Raw genomic sequence first — 22,795 nt, forward strand, 5'->3', positions numbered from 1 at the left:
ATTTGCGATTTGATTTTTGTAGGAGAAAAAAATGAAATAGAAGGTGTGAGAGCTAGAAATATAATAGCTCAAAAATCTTTCATTTTTCTTTATTCTCCTCTAAAACCCAACTCGCAACAGGCTATGAGAGAAGTTTAGGATGAGTGGGTTTGTGAAGGAGAAGTATGATTTTGAAGGAGGAAATATAATTTAGGAAATTAAAATGACCAAGGGGTGTATTTAATTAAAATAAGCTAAAATCTGCTTCTTGAACATTAATTGACAATTTGAAACATCATATAGGGCAGGGTAGATTAACAACAAGTTCCAGCTAGGCACAACTTGAAAAAAAGTTTTGCAAAAACCTACCTAATTAATAGAGCTAAAATTAATTACTTAATTACTTACTTACTTCAATGCACATAATTCCAAAGTATATAGGTAATAGTTATCTAGCAATTGACACAACTGAATAATAATAGTGTCACACACAGTACTAAAAGTTTAAGATGTTGGAGTAAGTAGGAGTAAAGTTTTGAAGCCATGGACTATTCAACTGAGCCCAAAAGCTATCTTGGGTCCAATCTGTGGTCATCATTGGTAACTGAAGCTCTGGCAGAATTTCACTTCCTAAGGGTAATTGTATTGATGTAACACAACTCTTTTTGTTTTCTTTGTTAGTCATCAATTCAGTGCTTGTATTTTCTTGCATTGGTATTGATACCATTTCTTCAATTTCAACTTCAGCTTCTTTCTTAAGTGCAACATGTTGGAAAGAGGTTAAGGGCATGGTTTGGTCTTCCATTTGGCTGTTGTAGGACATGGTGTCCGTAGAGGAAGGAGAGGAAGCAATCAATTGCTTAGTTTCTTCCTCTAATGCTGCCCTTTGTTCCAGCACTTTCAATGAAGTTGCCTTTCTATATATCTTGCACAACACTATTTCCTGTTTATATATATACATGTAATAATACTGTTATTAAAAGTACTTTATTAAGACATATTATACTAAGTTTCAAGTACTTGAACTTTTCTTGTAATGAAACAAGAGGTTCATAAAAGACCAAAAGGGACAACATATAGAAAGTTATAACTATCACTATCTATCTATCTTCATGGAAACTTCCCTTCATGTAGAAATGCATGTTAAGTAATGGACCACTTTTACCAACGAAAGTTCCTAGGTGGTCCTATTGAGTCTACTCAAATATCAGAACAAGCTTCAATTGAATTGGTCAGAAATTAAGTTTTTTTTGGTTTCCCACAAATATCCTCGCACTAGAAGCAATCCTGTCCGAGCCAGGAATAACCACAGGTATGTGAGGCTAACTCTCCCAACGAGTAATCAACTATATATAATTTCAATGATGAATTAATTAATAGCCTCATGAAATGTTATGCTGTCACAAGTGTGATGCACAATCACAAGGGGAGGAATATCTAAAACTAGGCTCACATTCATAGTTCACATGCATGATTATGGCCATAACATCATAATATCATAGTAGCCTAAAAACAAAGCAAAACATAAATTGTTGTATATATATATATATATAGTTGATGATGTTAAGATAAATGATATATGTACCTTTGGTAATTTGCAATTATCTGGTAAACGGTATTCATTCATGATCCAATCAGTTTTGTATCCCCTTGGTGCTCTTCCTTCATAAAAAACCAGGGTCTTCCTCAACCCAATGATGCGCTTAGGATCGGATAAAGTGACGATTTTCCGGTCCGAACCGGTTGCTTTCCAGAACCCTTTCTCAGTGGTGCGGTTAGGCCTTCCTCCACTACCATGCTTCTTGTCCCTTGGCACAAAGAAGTACCATTCTCTTTCCCCCATCTTTGACAAATCTATAATATATCATGGTACATATATTATATAATCTTAATTAAATGTCATAATGTCTATGACCATAATTTACATAGCATGTTATATAACACATGCAACTTGCATAAAACATAGATTGAGATGTAAAATAGAATTAAGATATATAGATAGAGTAAGTTATTTTTAATTATGTAATTAATTACCAGGCAATTCCCATGGATCATGGTGATAGATGTTGAGGAAACCAATGACATCATAACGAAATTTCTTGCCAACAACCATGTTCTTAAGGTAGAAATCAACGAGTTCTTCTTCTGTGGGATGAAATCTGAAGCCTGGAAGTGTAATTTCCCCACTCATGTTTGCTCACTTTATGAACACTAAGTAGTAGTCTTTAGCTAGATTTTTGTTTTGAGGTTATTTTTATTGGGGTGAAAGACAAAGTTAGTTGCTACTTATGTGATTGAATGGATATGAGAAGAGTGGTATTTATAACTTATTTGGTAGTTGATGCTTATACCAATATAATTTGTGGTTTTGATTTTATAATTTAATAAAAGAGTTTGTGTTATGACTTGGTCATGGATGTAGATTGCTACTAGAGAAGCACCAAAATTCTGTAAATAATCTTCTTAGAAAATTGACCTTAGACTTGTGACCGCATATTATGAGATTTGTGTGGTAGGACTCCAAGCTTAGGGATGAGATCACATGTTTCATTTGGTGTTTCAAATCAATAAGAAAACTATATCTATTTAAAAGGAAAAGTTATAAAAACAAAAATTAATATTTTATTATTATTTTATGAAATTTGATTGATTCGAGGCATCAAGAAAAAAAAATTATAGACAAATTATCCTTTTCCTAAGTTTAGGACCCACGCGGCTTCACCAAAAAGTCTGCAATACTATAAACTGAGGTGTAGGGACTATAAAGAGAGATTGAATTAGGAGGGACACATCATGAGAAATTATTTGGTGGAAAATTGTGTGGAAATTGCTTTTCTTTTCAAACTAGCATATGTCGTCCTACATGCACAACCTATATTTTTTCAATTATAATTGTATATACTATTATTTTAAAAATTATTTTTAAAAAATAGTTAAGAATTCCTTCAAAATGATTATTCTCGTGCTCATTATTTAAGATAGTTATAATAAGTTTTGTTTATTTGTCTTATTTTTCTTGTATACAAAATTAAATAGGATTATAACAACAACATAAAAACTCTATACATAGTTACACTTTAAAATAAGGACCATGCAAACTAAATTTATACTAAGGAATTTGTGTGGAAATGAAATTAAAGAAAGAATTCACGAATTTAGTGAAAATATATTTAAGAGAAATAGGAAGGTGCCCTTAAGTATTAGAATTATAACTCTCAATAAACTGTAGCAGAAATTTATTGTCCTAAATTACATCTTATATATTATATTGAATCAATAAAAATATATGATAGTTAAGTTTTTTAAATATTCATTATTGTTGTTGTTTATATTTTATTACCATTCATCCAAGATAAAGTATGGGATAAGAAATCAGATCTATATTCTTGAATTATGACATGATGTTATTATAAGAAGAGGTGGGTAGGTAAAACATTAGAGTGTAACCTTAAACGTGATATTGATTGAACTTTAGGTGAGTCACATTGCTTTTTAACTCTGTTATTCTTTTTTGCTGAGAAAAAATGGTATCTTGGTCATTTGTTGGAAAAAATGTTGAAACACATCCCACTAGAAAATTAATGTCTATTTCACTTCTATATATGTAGTAAAATTAAAATAAATTTGTCCTATAAATAAAATAGAACTATATGTAATTAATTAAGGAAAATTGTGATATTATGATGATACAAAGTCATGTCGACGGATAAGTATGTCTAAAATTATTCTAAATTATTGGTTAAGTCTTTGAACTAAATGGAACAATAGCATAAACAAAGTGCAAACTAATGTTTATTTATCCCCAGAAACATATATGTTGTGAATTCAAATGCATCTACGCGTTTGCAACATTAATAAATTATTTCATATATTCTAGCAATAAGTTTGAAACCCCACACACTTTGACTTGGAAGTCTTCTATGAAGACCTCAATAAAGTCTTTCTATTTCAAGTGAATGATGATAAGCTTCATTGATTCTAGTACTACAACTGTATCTTGAACTTATATGGTAATAATAGCTCTTACCAGATCAAAGTCTTTAGAAATTGTTATGTTGTAAAAAGATATATCAAAAGCAACTTCCTATGCTCTTTCCTCGAATTTTCTCGATTCTTTGGCTGAGAGGTTCCTTTTTTTTTTCTTTTTGAGAAAAAAACAAATTTGAAATTTATCAAACTCATGGCTATCTTGGGGATGATTGAATTGTAAATAAAAATTCAGAAGAGGGATATATATATATACTTCTCAATCCTTTTTATTTTTTATTGTCAATATACTTCCCATCTTATTATAATTAATTTCATAAGTCGACTTGATTATACAAATATTAAATATATAATGTTAAAATGTATATTTTTAAATATATATTATTGTGAACACTTATTTTGCGCAACTTAATTTAATACTAGGGCAAGATAAAGAAAATGAATATTGTGCAGAACTCAAGTTTGACTCTTTTATTTAATAAGTTCGATTTTTAGCTTAAGATCAAATCATTTTCTTCATGAACCATGTTTATTAAGCTAGATAAGGAGTTAAGATTTAGACAAATATCAAAATTGATTTTTTGCTCTAGTTAGAGAGAAAGAAATGATAAGGACATAGAGTCAATATCCTCTTCAATAGTGGAAAGGGAAATAATGTAAAACACAAAAAAAAAACATAATATCATAACACTTGTATCATTTTATTTAGAATAACATGACAAACAAAGTGTTAATCTAGATGGTCAAAGGCCCATTGAATCTCCATATAGACCATATAGTCAAATGTTCGATAGATTCCTAAGAACAATATTTGTTAGGAGATGCAGTCATGCACCACAAAAATGATTAATTCACTATTCATAGTGGGAGTGATATCTTTGATTAAACAAAAAAACAGTAACATAACACCTTTACCCTTAAAAGTAAAAACAAAAAAAATAGTGTAACTTATTAATTATTTAAGTAAGTTAAATCTTATTAGTGTAATTTAAAAATGAACGAGGATCCACTTACTCCAAGAATAAGTTTTCTTACATTTATTTCTCATCTCAACCATCAATTTTATAGACATCTAGTGATTTAGATTTACTCACTTATTCAAACATTAGATTTCCCTAGAATTGATGGACAGGATGAGAAGTAAGTTTAAAACAATTACACTTGAAATAAGTGGATTTCTCCCCTTTAAAAATTATTAAATATATTGATACAATATAAAATAATGTATTTTGACTAATTAAATAAAAAAAATTGAGTAATTAATGTATTATAATATATGACAAAAAGATAAACAATAATAAAATTAGTCAATGCTATTTAATTTCTTAAAGTGAGAGTACAATTGTTGTTTGCTTCTTTAAAGTTTATTATATTTAAAAATAATTTAAATTTTAGATTGTTAATTTTTTTTCTAATAACATATATCATGATGGTGGAGCCTAAAGTACTAAGATTATGGCTATTCCCTTAATATGGTGGGTATAGAAAAAATGATTTGTTGCTTGTTTATGAGTGATAAGTTAAGAACAAAGTTTACAACTCATATTCCATCTACCAAGTAAGAATACAACCAACACTTAATCTTATTCCAAATGGGATCTTCAAGTTTAAATTTCATTATTATTACAACCAAACTAAAATCATTTCTTAAACCTTTTTATTGTCCCTTTTTTTCTTAAGCAATGATTTGAATAGAGAGGGTAGTGATGATGAAATCATAATCACCAAGTCCCTTCACCTTCATTACATGAAGAATATAGTGAAGTATCATTAATCTGAACACCAGTGTCATATACCACACCATTTTTCCAATCATTAGGTAACACTTCCTTCTTTGCCCGAATCTCTTTCCCTTCTAACCCTCCAGTTACCACCATCCTCAATTGTAATGGACCTTCTGGAACCCTGCTTGTGTCCCACACTGCACCATGGTTTCTGGTCAAGAAACTCCATGTTGAAGATCCAACCTAGTCAAAGTTCACATAATCTTATTCAATCACTAATCAAGTTGTTTAATTTGGTGTCTAGCATATATATATATATATATATATATATATAACATATTATTACATACCTTAGCTATATCAACGCTTACTATCTCTGTTTGACCCCCTTGGTACAAAAATGTAAGTGCTAGGTAATGTGGTTTTTTGCTTGATTCTTCTACGCGGACTGATAAATTATGAGTTTTGTAATCACAAGGTATTCTGTTCCATTAAACAAAGGAAAAATCAGTAACAATTGATTTGATTGAGGATACACATTGAAATATTGATATTACAATTGATATTGGCTCTCCATGCATGTGATGCATGCACGTTCATAAAATATATCACATTTTATCTAGAATTAAATGATAACTAAGTTGAAACTAAAAATGTTGCGATTTAAGTTTATTACCTCTTATATTCAATGTCAACGATGCTACGTTTCAATATTTCTTTGTCCAAATCCTTCTTTGCCATGGCCTTGAAGGCTTGGCTGCTAAGAACAAAGTCAGTTTGACTATTGTGATTAAGATCAGTCACTACTACTCTGGTACCTTCTTTTGTGCACAGGCTTGTGTTATTGCATCTTACCTGCAACATTTTTTTAACAATTAATTACACAAAAAATGTTCATGACATTAACAAAAATATATTTTTTGTGTATTGGATCATTCATTTAACATTAATAATAATTGGTACCTGAAAGCATGCACCACAACCAACTCCATTTTTGAAGAGAGAAGGCACAGCACCTGCAAGCTGTCCATTAGTTAAGTTGAGTGCAAGAGAGCCATATCCACATGCCCCATCTGCATAAAAATTCACATAACAAATCAATATATGGGTAATAAAACAAATAGAAATTTAAACAAATATTGAAGGTAATGAAATATTTTTACGTGGAAAAGAAGATTCTTTAGAGAAATAAGTAGCTTTGCTTTGGTGCACACATTCATTAGAAGCAGAAGCAGATGAAGCAAGAAAGAAGATAAAGAAACAAAGGAAGAAAGCCATGTATAAGTTTGTGTTGTCTTGATTTTGCTTGGGATAATGTCAAGTGAAAGTTGATATGAAAGAAATGAGTAGCTAGCTGAGATATATATAGCTGAGATATATGAAAGAAAGCCGTGTATACGTGTGTGTTGTCTTTTTATTATATAATAAAAAATAAAAAGACATTTCTTCATATGGAATGAAATTGCTAAAGTAGGAGACTCATAAGAAAGAGAGAGGTAGAGTGACATTTGTCAATTAATAATTTATAATTATTAATATTCTTTGGTTGAAACATTTCTTCATATGGAATGAAATTGCTAAGATTTTTTTGATCAACAATAACAATTTTATAACCAAAAAGAGAGTATTAGGAATGAAATTGCTAAGATTGAAACCTTTTTTTTGGCTCTAGGTGTTATAATCATGTAAATACATTTATATCAAGTATGATTAGCACATGTAACTATATTGTATATATAATTCATATATAGATTTTAAATTTGAGAACATATTTTAATACAATAACTAGATAAAGTTGTGCTGTCAAAAAATAGGCAAAGGTAGTGAAATTGAGTATATTCAACTATTCAAAATTTATATGATCTAATTATCATATATTCAATCCCAAACAATAAGAATACAGTTGACACACAAATAATGTCCATTAACACGTTAGTAAGAGATCGGAATTAATTAAGATCAATTTAATTAAATTTCAAGATTAATAGAGTTTAGAATATATTAATAACCTCAAATAATATAGCTAACCAGCTTGAATGGTAATCATTGATACACGTGTGTGTTGAATCCCTTGAATCAGGTGTGAAAACATTAATTTTGATATATATTATATTTATATATTAATCTAATGAAGTATATTTAGATAATAATTAAAAAGTATATATATATATATATAATATATATATATATACATATATTATTTATATTTGTCGTATTTGGTCTCTCGACTTCCACAGTTGAAAAGAGGTAATGTCATTACAATATTTTTTACTTACGAAAACAAATCGTTTCCACATTTGTAAAAACAGTTCTCCTTCTCAAAGACAAAGACATCATTTTTGTAATTTTGGTAGTCTGAGGCGTTGCCTTTTGTTTAGACTACAATTTTTTGACTTTTGGTAACTCTTTTTTTTAAAACCGTTGTGTAATTTTTAAAATAGACTATGATTTCCCTTCATCGACAATAGCAATAGTTAAAGAAAAGGTAAAAATTGTTGTCATTGTGTATATAGACAACAATTTAAAAATCGTTGTCATTGTCTATATTGTCTACAACTCAAAAATTATAGTCATTATCTATGAAGACAACAATTTAAAAACCATTGTCTTTGATCATTTAAAATATGTATACTTATATATTTCTCAACTGTGTCCATATCTAGAATGGGCAAGTGTTGCCTTTGCTACGACATATACATTATTTAAGTACTCTACCTTTCTTGAAATGTAGTAGTGTATAAATGATAAGATTTCATCATCTTCCTAAAAATTGGAGTCGTCACTATGCTTTTGTGATAAGACATAAAATAACACTATTTATACAAAAATCTAACGATTATGGTCTTTAAACTAGATTTTGGATGTTCAAGAGCCGTTTATGGATCAGAAATATTTCATTATCTCATTTCCCCATAAGATGATACCATCATTAATAGCACAAACTAGTTAATACTTATTTAAATATTTTTTATTAAACGGGTGGAGTTACATTTCTTTTTATTTTTATGTTTAACAAAAGTTTATCTTGACACTATGTATCTCTTTGAGCGATGGAAAATCAAGATTTATGTAGTTTTTGGAGAAAAACTTTGTTGGTTGGTATGATTTTTATTATATAAGAAGAAATAATGATAGTCATAGTTCGTCGTATCCTCTTGAAAGATTAAAGTAACAGACTCATTTGAAAGAGAGAGGTAGAGTAACATTTTATGAATTAATAATTTAGAATGATTAATATTTTTTGGTTGAAACATTTCTTCATATGCAATGAAATTGTTAAGATTGAGACAATTTTTCCGCTCCTGTGTTATAATCATGTAGATACATATATATCAAGTATGATTAGCAGAGGTAGGTATTGTATAATTCATATATAATTTTAAATTTGAGAGCATATTTTAATACAATAAGTAGATAAAGTTTGTTTGTCAAGAAATAGACAAAGTTAGTGAAATTGAGTATATTAAACTATAAACTATAGTATTCAAAATTTATATGATCTAATTATTGTATATTCAATTCCAAACAATAAGAATATAGTTGACACACAAATAGTGTCAGTCAACATGTTAATAAGAGATTGGAATTAATTAAGATCAATTTAATTAAATTTCAAGACTAATAGAATTTAGAATATATTAACAACCTCAATTAATATAGCTATCCAGCTTGAATGATTATCATTGATACACGTGTGTGTTGAGTCTCTTAAATCAGGTGTGAAAACATTAATTTTGATAATATATATATTATATTTTTATATTAATCTAATGAAGTATATTTAGATAATAATTAAAAAGTATATATATATATATATATATATATATATATATGTGTATATACATATATTATTTATATTTGTCGTATTTGACTTCCCAACTTCCACAGTTGAAAAGAGGTAATATCATTACAACACTTTTTACTTATGAAAATGACTCTGTCCATACTTGGAAAAACAATTCTCTTTCTCAATGACAAAGACTATATTTTTATAATTTTGGTAGTTTGAAGCGTTGCCATTTGTTTAGGCTACGGTTTTTTGACTTTTAATGAACGATAGCAAGAAAATCTATAGTTATAACTTTTGGCTGTATTTTCTTAACTAGATCAAATAGTTGTAGTTTTAAATGTGAAGGAATTTACTTTATAGGCTTTAAGACGATGATTTTAATTGGATTTTGCAATGATGCCAACAAGGGTGGCAATATCGATGGTGTGCATATTAGCATCCATGAAGGTGGAAGGGTCAAAGTGGTTAAGAACAAACTAGGGTGACCCAACCAAGTGTATTATTGGACAAATTGCTAATATTACTTATTTTTAACTTGTTTAATTTCAGCATAAATTTCTCTTTATGCCTACATACTTATTGTGAATTTGTCTCTGTTATGTTTGGAGAAGCTCAAACTTCTTTTCTTTTTAAACCATACCTTTTATTAGTAGACATTAAATTGCAGACAGCCTCATAAGACCACAAGATACTCTATACTACAATTTTAATTGATAATTATTTTAACTAAAATTGTCAACATTCGTTAAAGTTCATTTTCTATCCATACATCTTACAAAAGGATTCAACATATTGCATATATATATTGTAGATCAAAATGAAGCTCTTATATATAATAGAGTTAAGCTAATTGAACACTTTTGAAGTAATTTTATACCATAATATCATTTAAATTTTGCATATACTATACTTATACTCAAACACAATTGGGTTAGATATAATGTCGACACATGCAAATATTACATCTAAAGTTCAGCAAAAAAACATTTATCCAATCTGATAACAAAACCTTACAATTATATAGGTATAAGTGAGCTAAGTGGCAGCATCAGTTTTCCTCATTCAATTAGAAAATCTCATTTAATTAAAAAAAAGTTATCATAACAACATAAATATTTTAAAATTATTTTTTAAAGTTTGATTAGCTCAATACATGTTGACAAATTTTTTTGGGAGAGAGGATCCTTGTCTACGAATACATGCTTTAAAGGGCTTAGCTAGCTTGGGGCAAAATGTTGACCCTTGTTTCCTGACCCAGCTGTGAAGAAAACGATCAAACATGCATGACACGTAAGTCCAAAGGAACAAATGGACTATAATCAAAACTTCACTATTATCATGTCTACACCAAACAATAAACATACATGGGCCACAAGTTCAAACCTCTTTTATGTGGTTGGAAAGTTATATCACATGGCCATGCACCATATCAGCGTAACACACTTCAAACAACACCATATGCTGTTGTCTAATGTTGTAACTATATATGTATCATCAACTACTCATCACATTCAACACAACTTAACCATAATCACCATTTGCTCCCACAGTTTCATCCATACCCTCTATTCCTTATTAGTCCTTATAAATTTCAACTATGATAAGCGTGATAAGGCTTATAGCCATGGCAAGAAAGTGGCAGAAAATGGCAGCTAGAAAGCGCAAAACAATTTCTTACAAAGTAGATCATCGTATGCATTCTTCAGAAGTAAACAAGGGTCACTTTGTTGTTTATAGCATGGATCATAAGAGATTTGTGGTTCCACTCAAGTTTCTTAGCACCATTGTCTTTAGAGAACTTCTCAAATGGTCGGAGGAAGAGTTTGGATTACCATCAAATGGACCTATTATGTTACCTTGTGATAGTGTATTCTTGGAATATGTAATCTCTTTAGTTCAAGAACATGTTCCTGTAGATGTAGAAAAGGCTTTGATTACTTCAATGGTTGTATGTCACAATGAGGCATCTTCTTGTTATGGTCTAAGTCAAAGCCATGAACAAACAATCATCTATGGCTTTTAAATTGATTTGAATTTTTATGCTTCAATGTGCAAATATAATAGATTGTAGTAAAGAGTATTCTGTAGCTTGTTCTAGTGCCTTAAAGCCAATTTTGTGATTAAATGAGATTAGAAGGAAAATACTTCTTCTATCTATTGTTGTTGTCATTCAAAATGATCATGTACCCAGCACTCATAATTTGAGACAAATTAAATATTTATAGCATAATAACATTTGTGACTTCCTATAACTACAAACGTTGTGACCTTAACTTCTATAATTTCCTCCTAAATTATTGAAGTATAAGTCATATATGAAGAAGGTTCTTGTTGTCTAAAAAATAATTGCATGAGATGCAACTGTTAATCTTTTTGGTGCACACACTTGCACAAAGTTGATCACAACTAACAAGAAAATTCGAAGGGAAAAATGTTTTGAACAAAAATATTCTATCATAAACTTGGAGGACTCGAGCTAAATGGATTATTATGATTATTCTATATACATTTAATTTAAGCAAGGCATGCCTCCACCTTATTATCAACGAAAATGAGGAAAAACAATGGATAAGATATAATCTTGGGAAGGCTTGGTTAATATCTTTATGATAATTTATGCCTACGTGGATTTTATTTATATAAATTTTATAACAACTATGTTGCTTGGGATTAATATATAATCTTGGGAAGGCTTGGTAATAATCTAGTTATTTTTTATTAAATTCAGGACTGGTCAGACTATATTAAAATCAGAATCGGATTGGGCTTACCCGGGGTGAGTTCGAGATACCCACTTTTCTTTATTTTTTAATTTTTGAGATATTTGGCTTGGTAATAAGTCTTATATAAAATTATCTTACAAAATAACTTATAATAAAAAATATATAATAAATACTATGTTATGAACTTTGAATAAAAAATAAGATTATAATAATGTTATAAAGTTAAATATTATATTATTTTTCATATTTTGCATAATATCATTTTCAGCACAATAATAATAAAATAGTGTATCAAATCAAATGAGAAGACATTAAACCATATAGATTTCATTTTTTCATTTCTTAAATGTGTATTAACTTCTACAACAAAAACATAATAAAGAAAATAACTTTTGCAACAAAACTAAAAGACAACATAATTATTTACTATAGAGAACTCCATGCAACCAAATTTAACTTAATAGTTCAAAATAAAAGTATTGATAAATATCATACAAATGGTCTTCATACAGAAAGTAAAGAATAATGATCATATATTATGATGATCATTATACTTTGACATATATAATTCATTCTAAACTTGAGTATATATTACTATTATTATAAACCAAAGTAATAATATTTTGATAGTATCCAAATGATTGTATATTAAAGTGAAGTTAGAAATTATATTGTGTTAGAGAGTGAATGTCTAATAGAAATGAGAGATTTAATATGAGTTACGTTAAAAATCATATATGTGGACTTGATATCACGTCTTAACTCAAACACAATGCATTATATTTATAAGTTTGGTTGCATTGGGCGTAACAAGCGTGTTAAAAAAGTTATACATTAATATCAAATCATATATATATATATACTTATATATTTTATATAGATTAAATATGTAAAAATTTAAATAAATATTTTTTTAGTATTATGCGGCCAACCCACCATAACCTGCAACCCGTTTATGACGGATTTAAGCTACAATTTGATATGCATAAATTGTATACTAACTTTTTAGCCCGAACTTGATGTGGACTAACTTAAACTCGTCTGAATAGCCCGTTTTAACAATTTTTTAAAAATAGAATATTAATCTTATCATTATTTAAGAAAAATACATATTCCCTATAAACTCCGCAACCTCCCACCTCCCATTGAAACATAAACCAGACAAAAAGAGTCTGGTTTTTTACCTATAAACCCACAAAGGCCATCTCAATGGTCTCCCTAAAAAGCTAAACAATCAATATGCAATAATAAGAGTTTTATAGTCATACCTTCACACTTATGTAAGGATTGTTACAAACGAGTAAAACTCTTCTCCATTAATGGAGAGACAAGTTGTATTTTGTAATATATTTTTAAGGTCAAAATTGTAACTTCAATAAAATTAAGGTCATAAATGTCATTATCTTTTGATTTTTTAGTGCATTTTTTCATTATTTGCCTCTGGAGTGTAACTCGTTACAAATACCTTGATAACTTTATTTATGAAAAAAAAAAATTGGAACGGTCATGCTATGTTTATTGTTACAATAACATATCTTATATCCTCATATTTTCAATGACAAAAATGTGATTTTATGGTGAACAAAATAATAAAATTATCATTAAATATTGTCTTTTGTATGTTATTGTGTGACATTTGTCTCTTTATTAATTGAGAGAATCCTTAATGTTATTATCGGCATATATATTATGGTGCCTAACATCTACACACATTGGGACAAGTGGATGTAAATCTGAGTCTAAATTAGAATGATTTGATGAAGGCAGGTCTTTTGCACTATGTTTGTCGAGAAATTATGAAATGCGTCAAGTTATATGTTGTAGTGAAAAGTAGTCTACATTTTAGTTTTTAGCCACTAAATTTGTGTCAAGCACTTCACACAACATGTCATGTCCTACCTTGTTAGTTTTGCCCATCACCATTATATTATTACGACTCTACCCTATCCATAATTCGGTGAATGCTTCCAAATCTCACAATTAAATGCATGCCCACATGCTGAGTTATTCTCTAAGTACTTCTCCTAATATAAATGTTTGTCTTTCCAAGAAAATTATATTATACTCTAACAAAATTAATTTAAAAATCTTGGGATACATATGTTATAAGATTATATCGTGTTTATTAATAATTTACTTAAAACATGTCACAGGTCATGATTTGTATTACTTTTGTTTGAGGGTCAATAGTGGTTAACAAATCAATGGTGAATGATTTACTGACAGTGTACAAAACACTTACACTGTTAGTATATATATATTAAATCCAATTTTATATGTTTTTTTTATATGACGCCAATCATATTCCACATATTTTCTACGTTTCACCTACCAGGCAATAAATGAAATTTATTTCCTCACTTATTCGGTTGGAGAGATGTTTGGTATAGTTCATGAATTGTCTTTGCTTAATGGTTTCCACCATTAGTTTAATTGAATATCTCACATTTATAATTTATTCACTTATTGGGTTGGTGAGATGTTTGGTGTACTCCACTGCATGAATGGTGTTGCCTTCATCATTTCCACCACTAGTTTAATGAAATTGCTATTGTCTTTTTGTTTAAATTACAATTTTCAATGGAAATTAATCATGAGGATATCTAAGTTACGGATATCCATATGTTGTTTGATAAATTGTGTTACTATTAGTTATGATTGGTTAAAAATATAATTAATTATTATTTTTTTAACTTCAAAATATTTTTTCAATCAATCGTAGGCTAGTTATACATGCAATAACACAATTTGTGGGACAATAAATATTATCTTCTATATAAAAGGGTGACAATACATGTAGTTTCTTTTCTCACTCTAATAAAAAGAATGTCACAGTTAAATGAAAATTATAAAAATACATATTAATGTTTTATATTACTTGAAGAGTTCTAATTGACTAGTAACATGGCAACATAATTATCTTGTCATACATGATCCATGTTCTAGGATACAAATGGGGCGATCAAACGAGATCAGAAAAGGATTGCATCGTGATTCGTGATGATTATTTATATCATCAACTATGGCTCTCATTTTCAGAAAACAATCCATAATATGATAACTTATATCTTTAAAGTAGAACATGTTATATCAACCACTAACCACGAGCATTCATTAATGGAATTGTTCTAACTTCTAATCAGATTAATCGGATATTGTTTGAGTCTCTCAAAATATAACTTTGTAAATTGGGGTGGCAATAGTTACTTGCGAAATGTTTTGGGTCAAGATATGATATCAAATTCACTTCTATGCTTCTTTTACTTAGTTCATAAGAAATATTGTAACACATGGATAAAGATATTCCGATAAATAATATATATGACATAGGTTTTCTTTAGAGTTGATATTGATATTATACTATATTAATTACAAGAAATCAATATGGATCTTCATTTTGATTGTTACTTGATTTCTTAATAATCAATTTCATTCAGTTGATTTTTCAATCAGTAAAATACATATCCACTCTTTGATTTCCGATAGTGATAATATATGGTATGCAAACAATTTGATAAATGAATTATTTACCCAAAGTAGGAGCACTATTGATTTAACATTATAAGAGTTTTTATATTATTATTATATCATACATTATTCATTTTTAATTATTACTAACTCTTTAAAAAAAAGTAATTCAAGTGAAGAGTAAATTATACATTAAATTAACTTCCTATAAATCTATTACATTTTTAAAGTTTGATGAATAAACTTCCAGTGACATCAGCGCAATGGTGTGATTGTTAAAGTCGAATTGATCGGTTGCTACTTGAATATGAATCCACATGTTTATGCTTTATATATAAGCAAATGTCTCCCCTTTCATTTCATTAATATTCAAAGTTTTCAACATATTTTTTCCTATATAGGAGAGTGTGGGTAGGGATAATTATTTATAGTGCATGATATATAAGAATATAATTGGCTAGCTTCCTTTGTTGAATTTGTTAATATGGGAGAAGTGGGTGATGAAGATCATGAATATTTGAAATCAGAAGTAGCTTTGCTGCAATATTCAGATGCAACATTAAAACCTCCACTATCTCCTCTCTTGATACACAATGACCCATCATTGAGTTTTGAACTAGGCCATCATTCTCTGAATATTATTACTGAGCAGAAGCAGGATCAACAATTTCCTAGAAATGATTGGCTTCCTATAACTGAGTCCAGAAATGGGAATGCTTACTATGCAGCCTTTCATATTCTCAATTCTAACATTGGATTTCAAGCTCTCATGCTCCCTGCTGCTTTTCTTACTCTTGGTTGGTATGTACCTTACTTTATACACGTCTTTATCACATCAATTTTGGAAAATGAAATCAATTTTGAATAAAGTATCTCCTTATATCATGGGATAATTTATCTCCTATAGTCAGTGTCAGTCAATAAAAGTATGATATATGTACTGTTTTGTTTAGTTTTAGAAATATTTTATATAAAATGATTAAATAGAAGACATGTCAAAATTTTAGTGACCGAATGAAATAATTTATCTTCTAAACATACCTTATTCTATAACACATCTTTTGTATAGTCCTAATAGAATACACTTGCAAACTAGTCAAATCAAAGTGTGCTTCAAAAATAAATTTGGTACCACTAATATCCATCACTTTACTTTATGTGTAAGGTTCCTTTCAGTATTCGTGACTGTCATTTCTAACAAGTATCACTTACAGGAATTAAATTCTTAACTTTTTGGTCGATCTTATAAACATACTCTTAGGGAAGGAGATGGTCACTATTTTTATCTCACACATATTGTATCTTTTATTTGTAGAGAAATCTCAATATATCCACTAAACATAATTAATGGTGTCCATATTTCACTTTCTATGTGAGAGTGGGATTACATAATTCCATACCCATTATTAGTTTATAGATATTGACATAATATAAATTAAATAGTGAACATATAGTACATGATGAATGTGTTGCAGGGCATGGGCTAGCGTGTGTTTGGTATCAGCATTTGTTTGGCAGCTATATACAATATTTCTGCTTATTAGACTTCATGAATCTCTTCCTGGAATTCGTCACAGCAGATACCTCTTCCTCGCCATCAATGCCTTCGGTATGTATATATCTATATACCGACACACATAACAGATTCTAAGTCATATTAATCGACACTTTTATTATGGCTTTATCAGGGAAAAGGTTAGGGAAGGTGGCAACACTATTCCCAGTGATGTACCTTTCAGGAGGCACCTGTGTGATGCTTATTATCACTGGTGGTGGAACAATGAAGCTTTTGTTCAATACACTCTGTGACAACAACCTTAACGCACACTCACTAAGCGGTGTTCAGTGGTTTTTGGTGTTTACATGTGTGGCCATTCTCATTGCTCAGTTACCCAACCTTAACTCTATGGCTGTTATCTCTTTCATTGGTGCTGTCACAGCCATCACTTATTGCACCCTCTTTTGGACCCTCTCTGTTAAGAAGGGTAAGGCCACTGGTCTATCCTACACTACTTCCTTGTCTAAAGATCATTCTTCTGTGGCTAAGATCACTGATATTCTCAATGCCATTGGAATCATTGTGCTAGCTTTCAGAGGTCACAATGTTTTGCTTGAGATACAGGTAATGCACTAGTGTGTATGGTTTATTGAATTCATTTTCATGATTCATTGATATATGCATGTTTTACATGCATTAGCTAATGAAATATCAGTTAATAAGTTACACAATTATTTGAGGTAAGAGCTATGTCAGGAGTCTCACGTTGAGTAGAATATGAAACTCAATGTGGTACTTAAGTCACGAGGTTCTCCCACCTAATAGACTAGTCTTTTAGGTTAGACTCTCCTATTAGATAATTATTACGAGAATAAAGTATCTGATTGTACAATGCAGGGGACGCTGCCTTCAAATCTCAAAGAGACATCCAAAAAACCAATGAGTAGAGGAGTGACAATTTCATATATACTAATTGCCATGTGCATATTTCCCCTAGCAATTATAGGATTCTGGGCTTATGGAAATCAAATCCATGGAGGATTGTTAACTGCATTCCCACTATTCCATAGGCATCAAGTAACTAAATTCTCAATGGGTACAATGTATGTTTTGATAATAATACATTGTTTGAGTAGCTACCAAGTCTATGCCATGCTTGTTTTCGACAACCTTGAAATAAAATACACTAGCATCAAGAATAAGAGATGCCCAAGATTGATGAGAACATGCTTTCGTATATTGTTTGGAGGATTGACATTCTTTATAGCAGTCACATTCCCATTCTTGCCGAGTCTTTCAGCATTGCTTGGAGGAATGACCCTTGTGCCTATAACATATGCATATCCTTGTTTCATGTGGTTAGCCATCAACAAACCTAGTGTGAAGGGTTTTGTATGGTGGTTCAACTTTGCACTTGGTTGTTTAGGAATGCTTCTCGCTGCTCTTTTGGTTGCTGCTGCAGCGAGGACTCTAGCTATCAGAGGCTTAAAAGCTAACTTCTTCAAACCATAAAAATAGTAATACTTAGGAAACTAGTGATTACTAGATTGTGTTATTTCTAAGAACAAATCATGCATCTGGTATAATATGCATAGAGCTGAATGAGATTTGCATTTCAAATTTCATAATTTCTAACTCACATAAAATTATCAGTAAAAATCTACGTTTCTGTTAAGAATTTATGAATTTTATGGAGTCGGACCAAGTGTCTAGAACTGCAAGAAGGAAAAAAGATATGAAATTGAACGCAATTTGCATATAAAATAAGTGATGTTTCTAGTTCCAAATAAAATCCACATAGCTACAAGACAATCAATATAAAGAAGTTGGCTCTGGAAATAATGGGTAATAACAAAAAATACCAAGAACCAAAAGTATATCTGGATCACTTTACTTGTAGACACATGAATCAGTCAAATTAAGAGGTTTTCCAAGTTGTTTGCCATGCAAAGTAACAGAACATGTGATTCTTCGATAGAATTTAGATTTGACTAATCTTCCTAAGATATAAGCTCTTGATCTGACTACAAAAGTAAGGTTTAGAGGCAATGTAACACTGTCCATGTTCTCTTTATTAGCATTGCCAAGAACTGAGACACCACCATAGAGTGGAACCTGATATCCCAACACCATTACCTCTAACTTCCTCTGACTCTTCCTTGACTGATAGAACTTTTGCATCTATTCATTTACAAGAGTCAATACATAAATAAAATTCAGACTACAATGGAGGGAGTTTTTAATGATGTAAATGTAGTAGTTCCATGTTACATCCCAAATTATGTAATAAATCAGTGTGCTAATGTATTTGATTGGTCAAAAAAATAATCTTTTTTGAATTACTCATTTTTAAAATTCATTTGATGTGATTATTTTTTACCAATGAAGTGTAATAGGTAGGGGATTGAGTGCACATATTGTTGTAGTACATGACATGGTTGAAACTCGAACAGTGGACTAGGTAGAAATGAAATTGTGATGGCAATATTTAAAACTTGTGTGAAACCCACGTGACTAGCATTGCCTAAGAAACAAAGCCTGTTGTGTGAAAAGAAAGTTCATCAAAAGAATCACGTTCCCTTTATATATAAAAAATCGTACAAATTACTAGGTAGGTCCCCACAACATCAACAAATATTTTTCTGACTAATCATATCTCCTAACATATGGAGTGGCGCAAAACTGTGGTACAGCACTCCATTTTTTTCATAACACTCTTACCTGTCAATTAATTAATTTTTTCCATCCCTTTATACTAAAGTCTCTAAATGGAGTAAATGTTTAAAAGAAATATTGATTATATAGTTGAAATAGTGGAGGGGTACCTGTCCAGAGGCTAGTGTGAGCTGGTAATAGCTAAGTAGAAACGGCGTGGAAGTGACGTGGACTCCGAAGAAAGTGCCTCGGTTTCTATATAAAATCCTGACCGTTGAATTCAAAGACATCATATCTGTGGGTACCCCACTACCATCATTCCCTGATTGTACATTCACCTTCTCGAACACTATGTTCTGTTTTCATTTCATTTGTTTAACAGAACAACAACCAAAGAATCAGAATCAGAATCAGGCCCCACAATTATTAAATCCCAATATTTATGACACCATTATCTATAGTCTTCACCAAACCAAAACGCCATATTTTCTCCATTCAAACTTCATACAGAAACGGCAAAATAATTAAATGATATAAAATTTTGAATAAAATATCTCATTGTTTTTCATAATTAATTCGAAGAATCATTTCATAGCTGAAAAAATATAACTAAGGATTTCCATTTTCAAATACTAGAGAGAGTAATAAATACTAGGGGCAGTTATGGAATTCCGCCATATGAATGAACCATTAGTCCCTGGTCCCTGGTCCTACCCTAATAACCAGCTGAAAAGTGAAAACGCAGAGAAAGAGAAAGAATCCAACGGCAATATTAAAGGACACACGCATAATCATAAAATATTATTATAATTAACACTATATGTTAATGAATTTGACTAAGGCAATACCTTAAGGTGCCAAAATAATATATATATATATATATATATATATATATATATAAATAAGGAACTGATAATTTTTTGGTTAGTGACTGACTCTCCCAATAACTGTTGCAGTTCCCAAAATCGAAATCTCGACGTTGGGATATAATGGAGCCTTACATTAATAGACATAATTCGATTTCATATGGTTAATAGAGCATATACATAAGAATAAAGTAATGGAGTGAATGATGAAAGTTACCTTAACAATAACATTAGGGTTGAAACTCTTACTGGCACCCCAAAGAATCAAAGAGAAGAGAGTGAAAAGCAGCATGAAAAGCAACAAGAAGCAAAAATACAAACGAATATTATGACCAGAGTCTTGAACAACATCGTCATCATCATCATCCTCATCATTATGATTATGATGATTTGAAGGAGTGTGAGGTTGAGGGTGTAGTAGCTTATTCCAAGGAGCAGAGGAAGGGTTCTTAAGAGAAGCAGAGAAACGAGAAGTAGAAGACTCACGAGAGTGATGAATAGGAGAAGAGAGATAGTAATGGTGGTTTGGTGAAGCAGCGGGGCTTGAACCATAAGACATTTTCTCAACGTCGTGGTTTGAAGGACTTTGTACATAGTATAGTGGCCGTCGTGGTGGTGAACGTGGCGGCGATTGCTCCATGCTTGTTACTTCAGATTCTGATTTGCGGTGCATTCTGCCACCTCCCATTTTCTTCTCTTTCTATCTTATCAATCACACACTCTCTTTCTCTACACGTTACAAAAGGGAAACCTTTATTTTATTACCCTTTTTCGAGTACATAGAGAAACCAAGCTTTTAAACATAATAAATAGAAATATATTTGTGCATTCACTACATTATAATTATTTCCCAATATTAATATGCAATCAATGATGTTATTTGTTCATCAAATATGATAAAACTCTACTAGATTATAAGGATGATCAAAATGTCAAATTTGATTTCTGTTAGTGATACTTGTTAGAAGGACGTTCATCCACAAATCTCAAAAGAAATTAGTTTCTTACACAAAAAGGATATTATATTAATAATTGGCAGTATAAGAATTTTATATATTAATTTATCATTTATTTTTAATTATCGTTGATTTTTAAAAAAATGTAATACATATAATAAATAGTGAATAATATATTGATTATGTATAAATATTTAAACTGAATATTGCATGAGAATTTATGTAATAATACACTGGAATAAAAAAGGAAAGTTAAGACCATACATACCTATATTCTTCTTTTTTATTCATGGAGGAATGTTACTTGTTAATACTTAATACAATCAAAAACATATTATTTTTTTCATCCAATGAAAAATATTGACTTATTTTTTTAGAAATTATTTTTTAAATAATATTTTCTTAGAAATTTATTAAGACATATCTGTCTTATGAGTTGACGAAATAAGTGGTAATTGGTGGTGGCAGAAGGGTACATTGAAGTGGATAATATCTTCTTTCTATGTTTGAATTTTGATACTAGAAGTAGACACTTGCATGCTTCGTGGGTCTGAAACTTTTGTTTTGTTCAAACGGCTTATTGCTTAAGCTACATTATTCCATTGCCCAATTGTTTTCTGCCACTCATTCTTCTAATAAATAATTTCAATGCATTTCTCATATTAATATTCTTTCTATTCAATTTTTAAATAGAATTTATTGGAGGGAGTTTCAAAGAATAGCAATGCTGAATCATTTTTCTATTTCAGCCTATAATGGTGTAAATCTTCCTATTACTAAATAATGATAGTAAAATGTATTTAATATTTTGAGGATAGAGAATATTTAATCATCTTTCTTTAGTAATAAAAGGCGGAAATTATAGACCACGTTAATAGGAGATTTTTAAATGTATAACTCTTATAAGGATGAATTTTTCTATCATTAGCACATGGGTACATATTTAGGAGTAAAAAATAAAGTAAAAAAATTATAATGACTAAATGTACTATCTTCCATTGCCTTTCCCATTAAAGTTGTCTTATTTCAAAGAGGAATTTAAATAAATAATAAAAATGACAAAATGGGTCATCATGTCTATTTTAGCCCATGTATATAACAAATGAAATGTGTGAAATTAAAATTTGGTTATTGAAAATACCATAAAAA

The 22,795-nt window shown here is 29.9% G+C and overlaps 5 protein-coding genes across 7 annotated transcripts; 2 read left to right on the plus strand and 3 right to left on the minus strand.

Moving 5' to 3' along the window:
- On the minus strand, positions 380-2,313 carry LOC109363308 (NAC domain-containing protein 35-like). 2 transcript variants are annotated; one of them, XM_019609528.1, is made up of 4 exons: positions 2,014-2,313; positions 1,565-1,833; positions 682-922; positions 380-648 (listed from the first exon to the last, which is right to left on the minus strand). In XM_019609528.1, the coding sequence occupies exons 1-4, from the start codon at positions 2,168-2,170 to the stop codon at positions 476-478; spliced, it is 840 nt and encodes a 279-aa protein (XP_019465073.1). In that variant the 5' UTR covers positions 2,171-2,313; the 3' UTR covers positions 380-475. The 2 variants fall into 2 exon arrangements, with proteins under 2 accessions (XP_019465073.1, XP_019465072.1); XM_019609527.1 differs by having other exon boundaries at positions 380-922; positions 2,014-2,312.
- Positions 5,540-7,013, minus strand: LOC109325042 (expansin-like A1). The gene is made up of 5 exons (XM_019557185.1): positions 6,854-7,013; positions 6,654-6,763; positions 6,367-6,545; positions 6,041-6,173; positions 5,540-5,933 (listed from the first exon to the last, which is right to left on the minus strand). The coding sequence occupies exons 1-5, from the start codon at positions 6,966-6,968 to the stop codon at positions 5,688-5,690; spliced, it is 783 nt and encodes a 260-aa protein (XP_019412730.1). The 5' UTR covers positions 6,969-7,013; the 3' UTR covers positions 5,540-5,687.
- LOC109325026 (auxin-responsive protein SAUR68-like) lies at positions 10,928-11,565 on the plus strand. The gene has a single exon (XM_019557173.1). The coding sequence runs from the start codon at positions 11,078-11,080 to the stop codon at positions 11,501-11,503; it is 426 nt and encodes a 141-aa protein (XP_019412718.1). The 5' UTR covers positions 10,928-11,077; the 3' UTR covers positions 11,504-11,565.
- LOC109325312 (lysine histidine transporter-like 8) lies at positions 16,118-18,748 on the plus strand. The gene is made up of 4 exons (XM_019557595.1): positions 16,118-16,472; positions 17,147-17,280; positions 17,360-17,793; positions 18,067-18,748. Exons 1-4 carry the CDS (start codon positions 16,156-16,158, stop codon positions 18,679-18,681), a joined length of 1,500 nt encoding a protein of 499 aa, XP_019413140.1. The 5' UTR covers positions 16,118-16,155; the 3' UTR covers positions 18,682-18,748.
- On the minus strand, positions 18,904-21,453 carry LOC109325313. 2 transcript variants are annotated; one of them, XM_019557597.1, is made up of 4 exons: positions 20,908-21,453; positions 19,995-20,180; positions 19,058-19,350; positions 18,904-19,009 (listed from the first exon to the last, which is right to left on the minus strand). In XM_019557597.1, exons 1-3 carry the CDS (start codon positions 21,376-21,378, stop codon positions 19,060-19,062), a joined length of 948 nt encoding a protein of 315 aa, XP_019413142.1. In that variant the 5' UTR covers positions 21,379-21,453; the 3' UTR covers positions 18,904-19,009; positions 19,058-19,059. The 2 variants fall into 2 exon arrangements, with proteins under 2 accessions (XP_019413142.1, XP_019413141.1); XM_019557596.1 differs by having other exon boundaries at positions 18,906-19,350.

The sequence above is a fragment of the Lupinus angustifolius genome, chromosome LG13, assembly GCF_001865875.1.
Source record: "Lupinus angustifolius cultivar Tanjil chromosome LG13, LupAngTanjil_v1.0, whole genome shotgun sequence".
Classification (NCBI taxonomy): domain Eukaryota; kingdom Viridiplantae; phylum Streptophyta; class Magnoliopsida; order Fabales; family Fabaceae; genus Lupinus; species Lupinus angustifolius.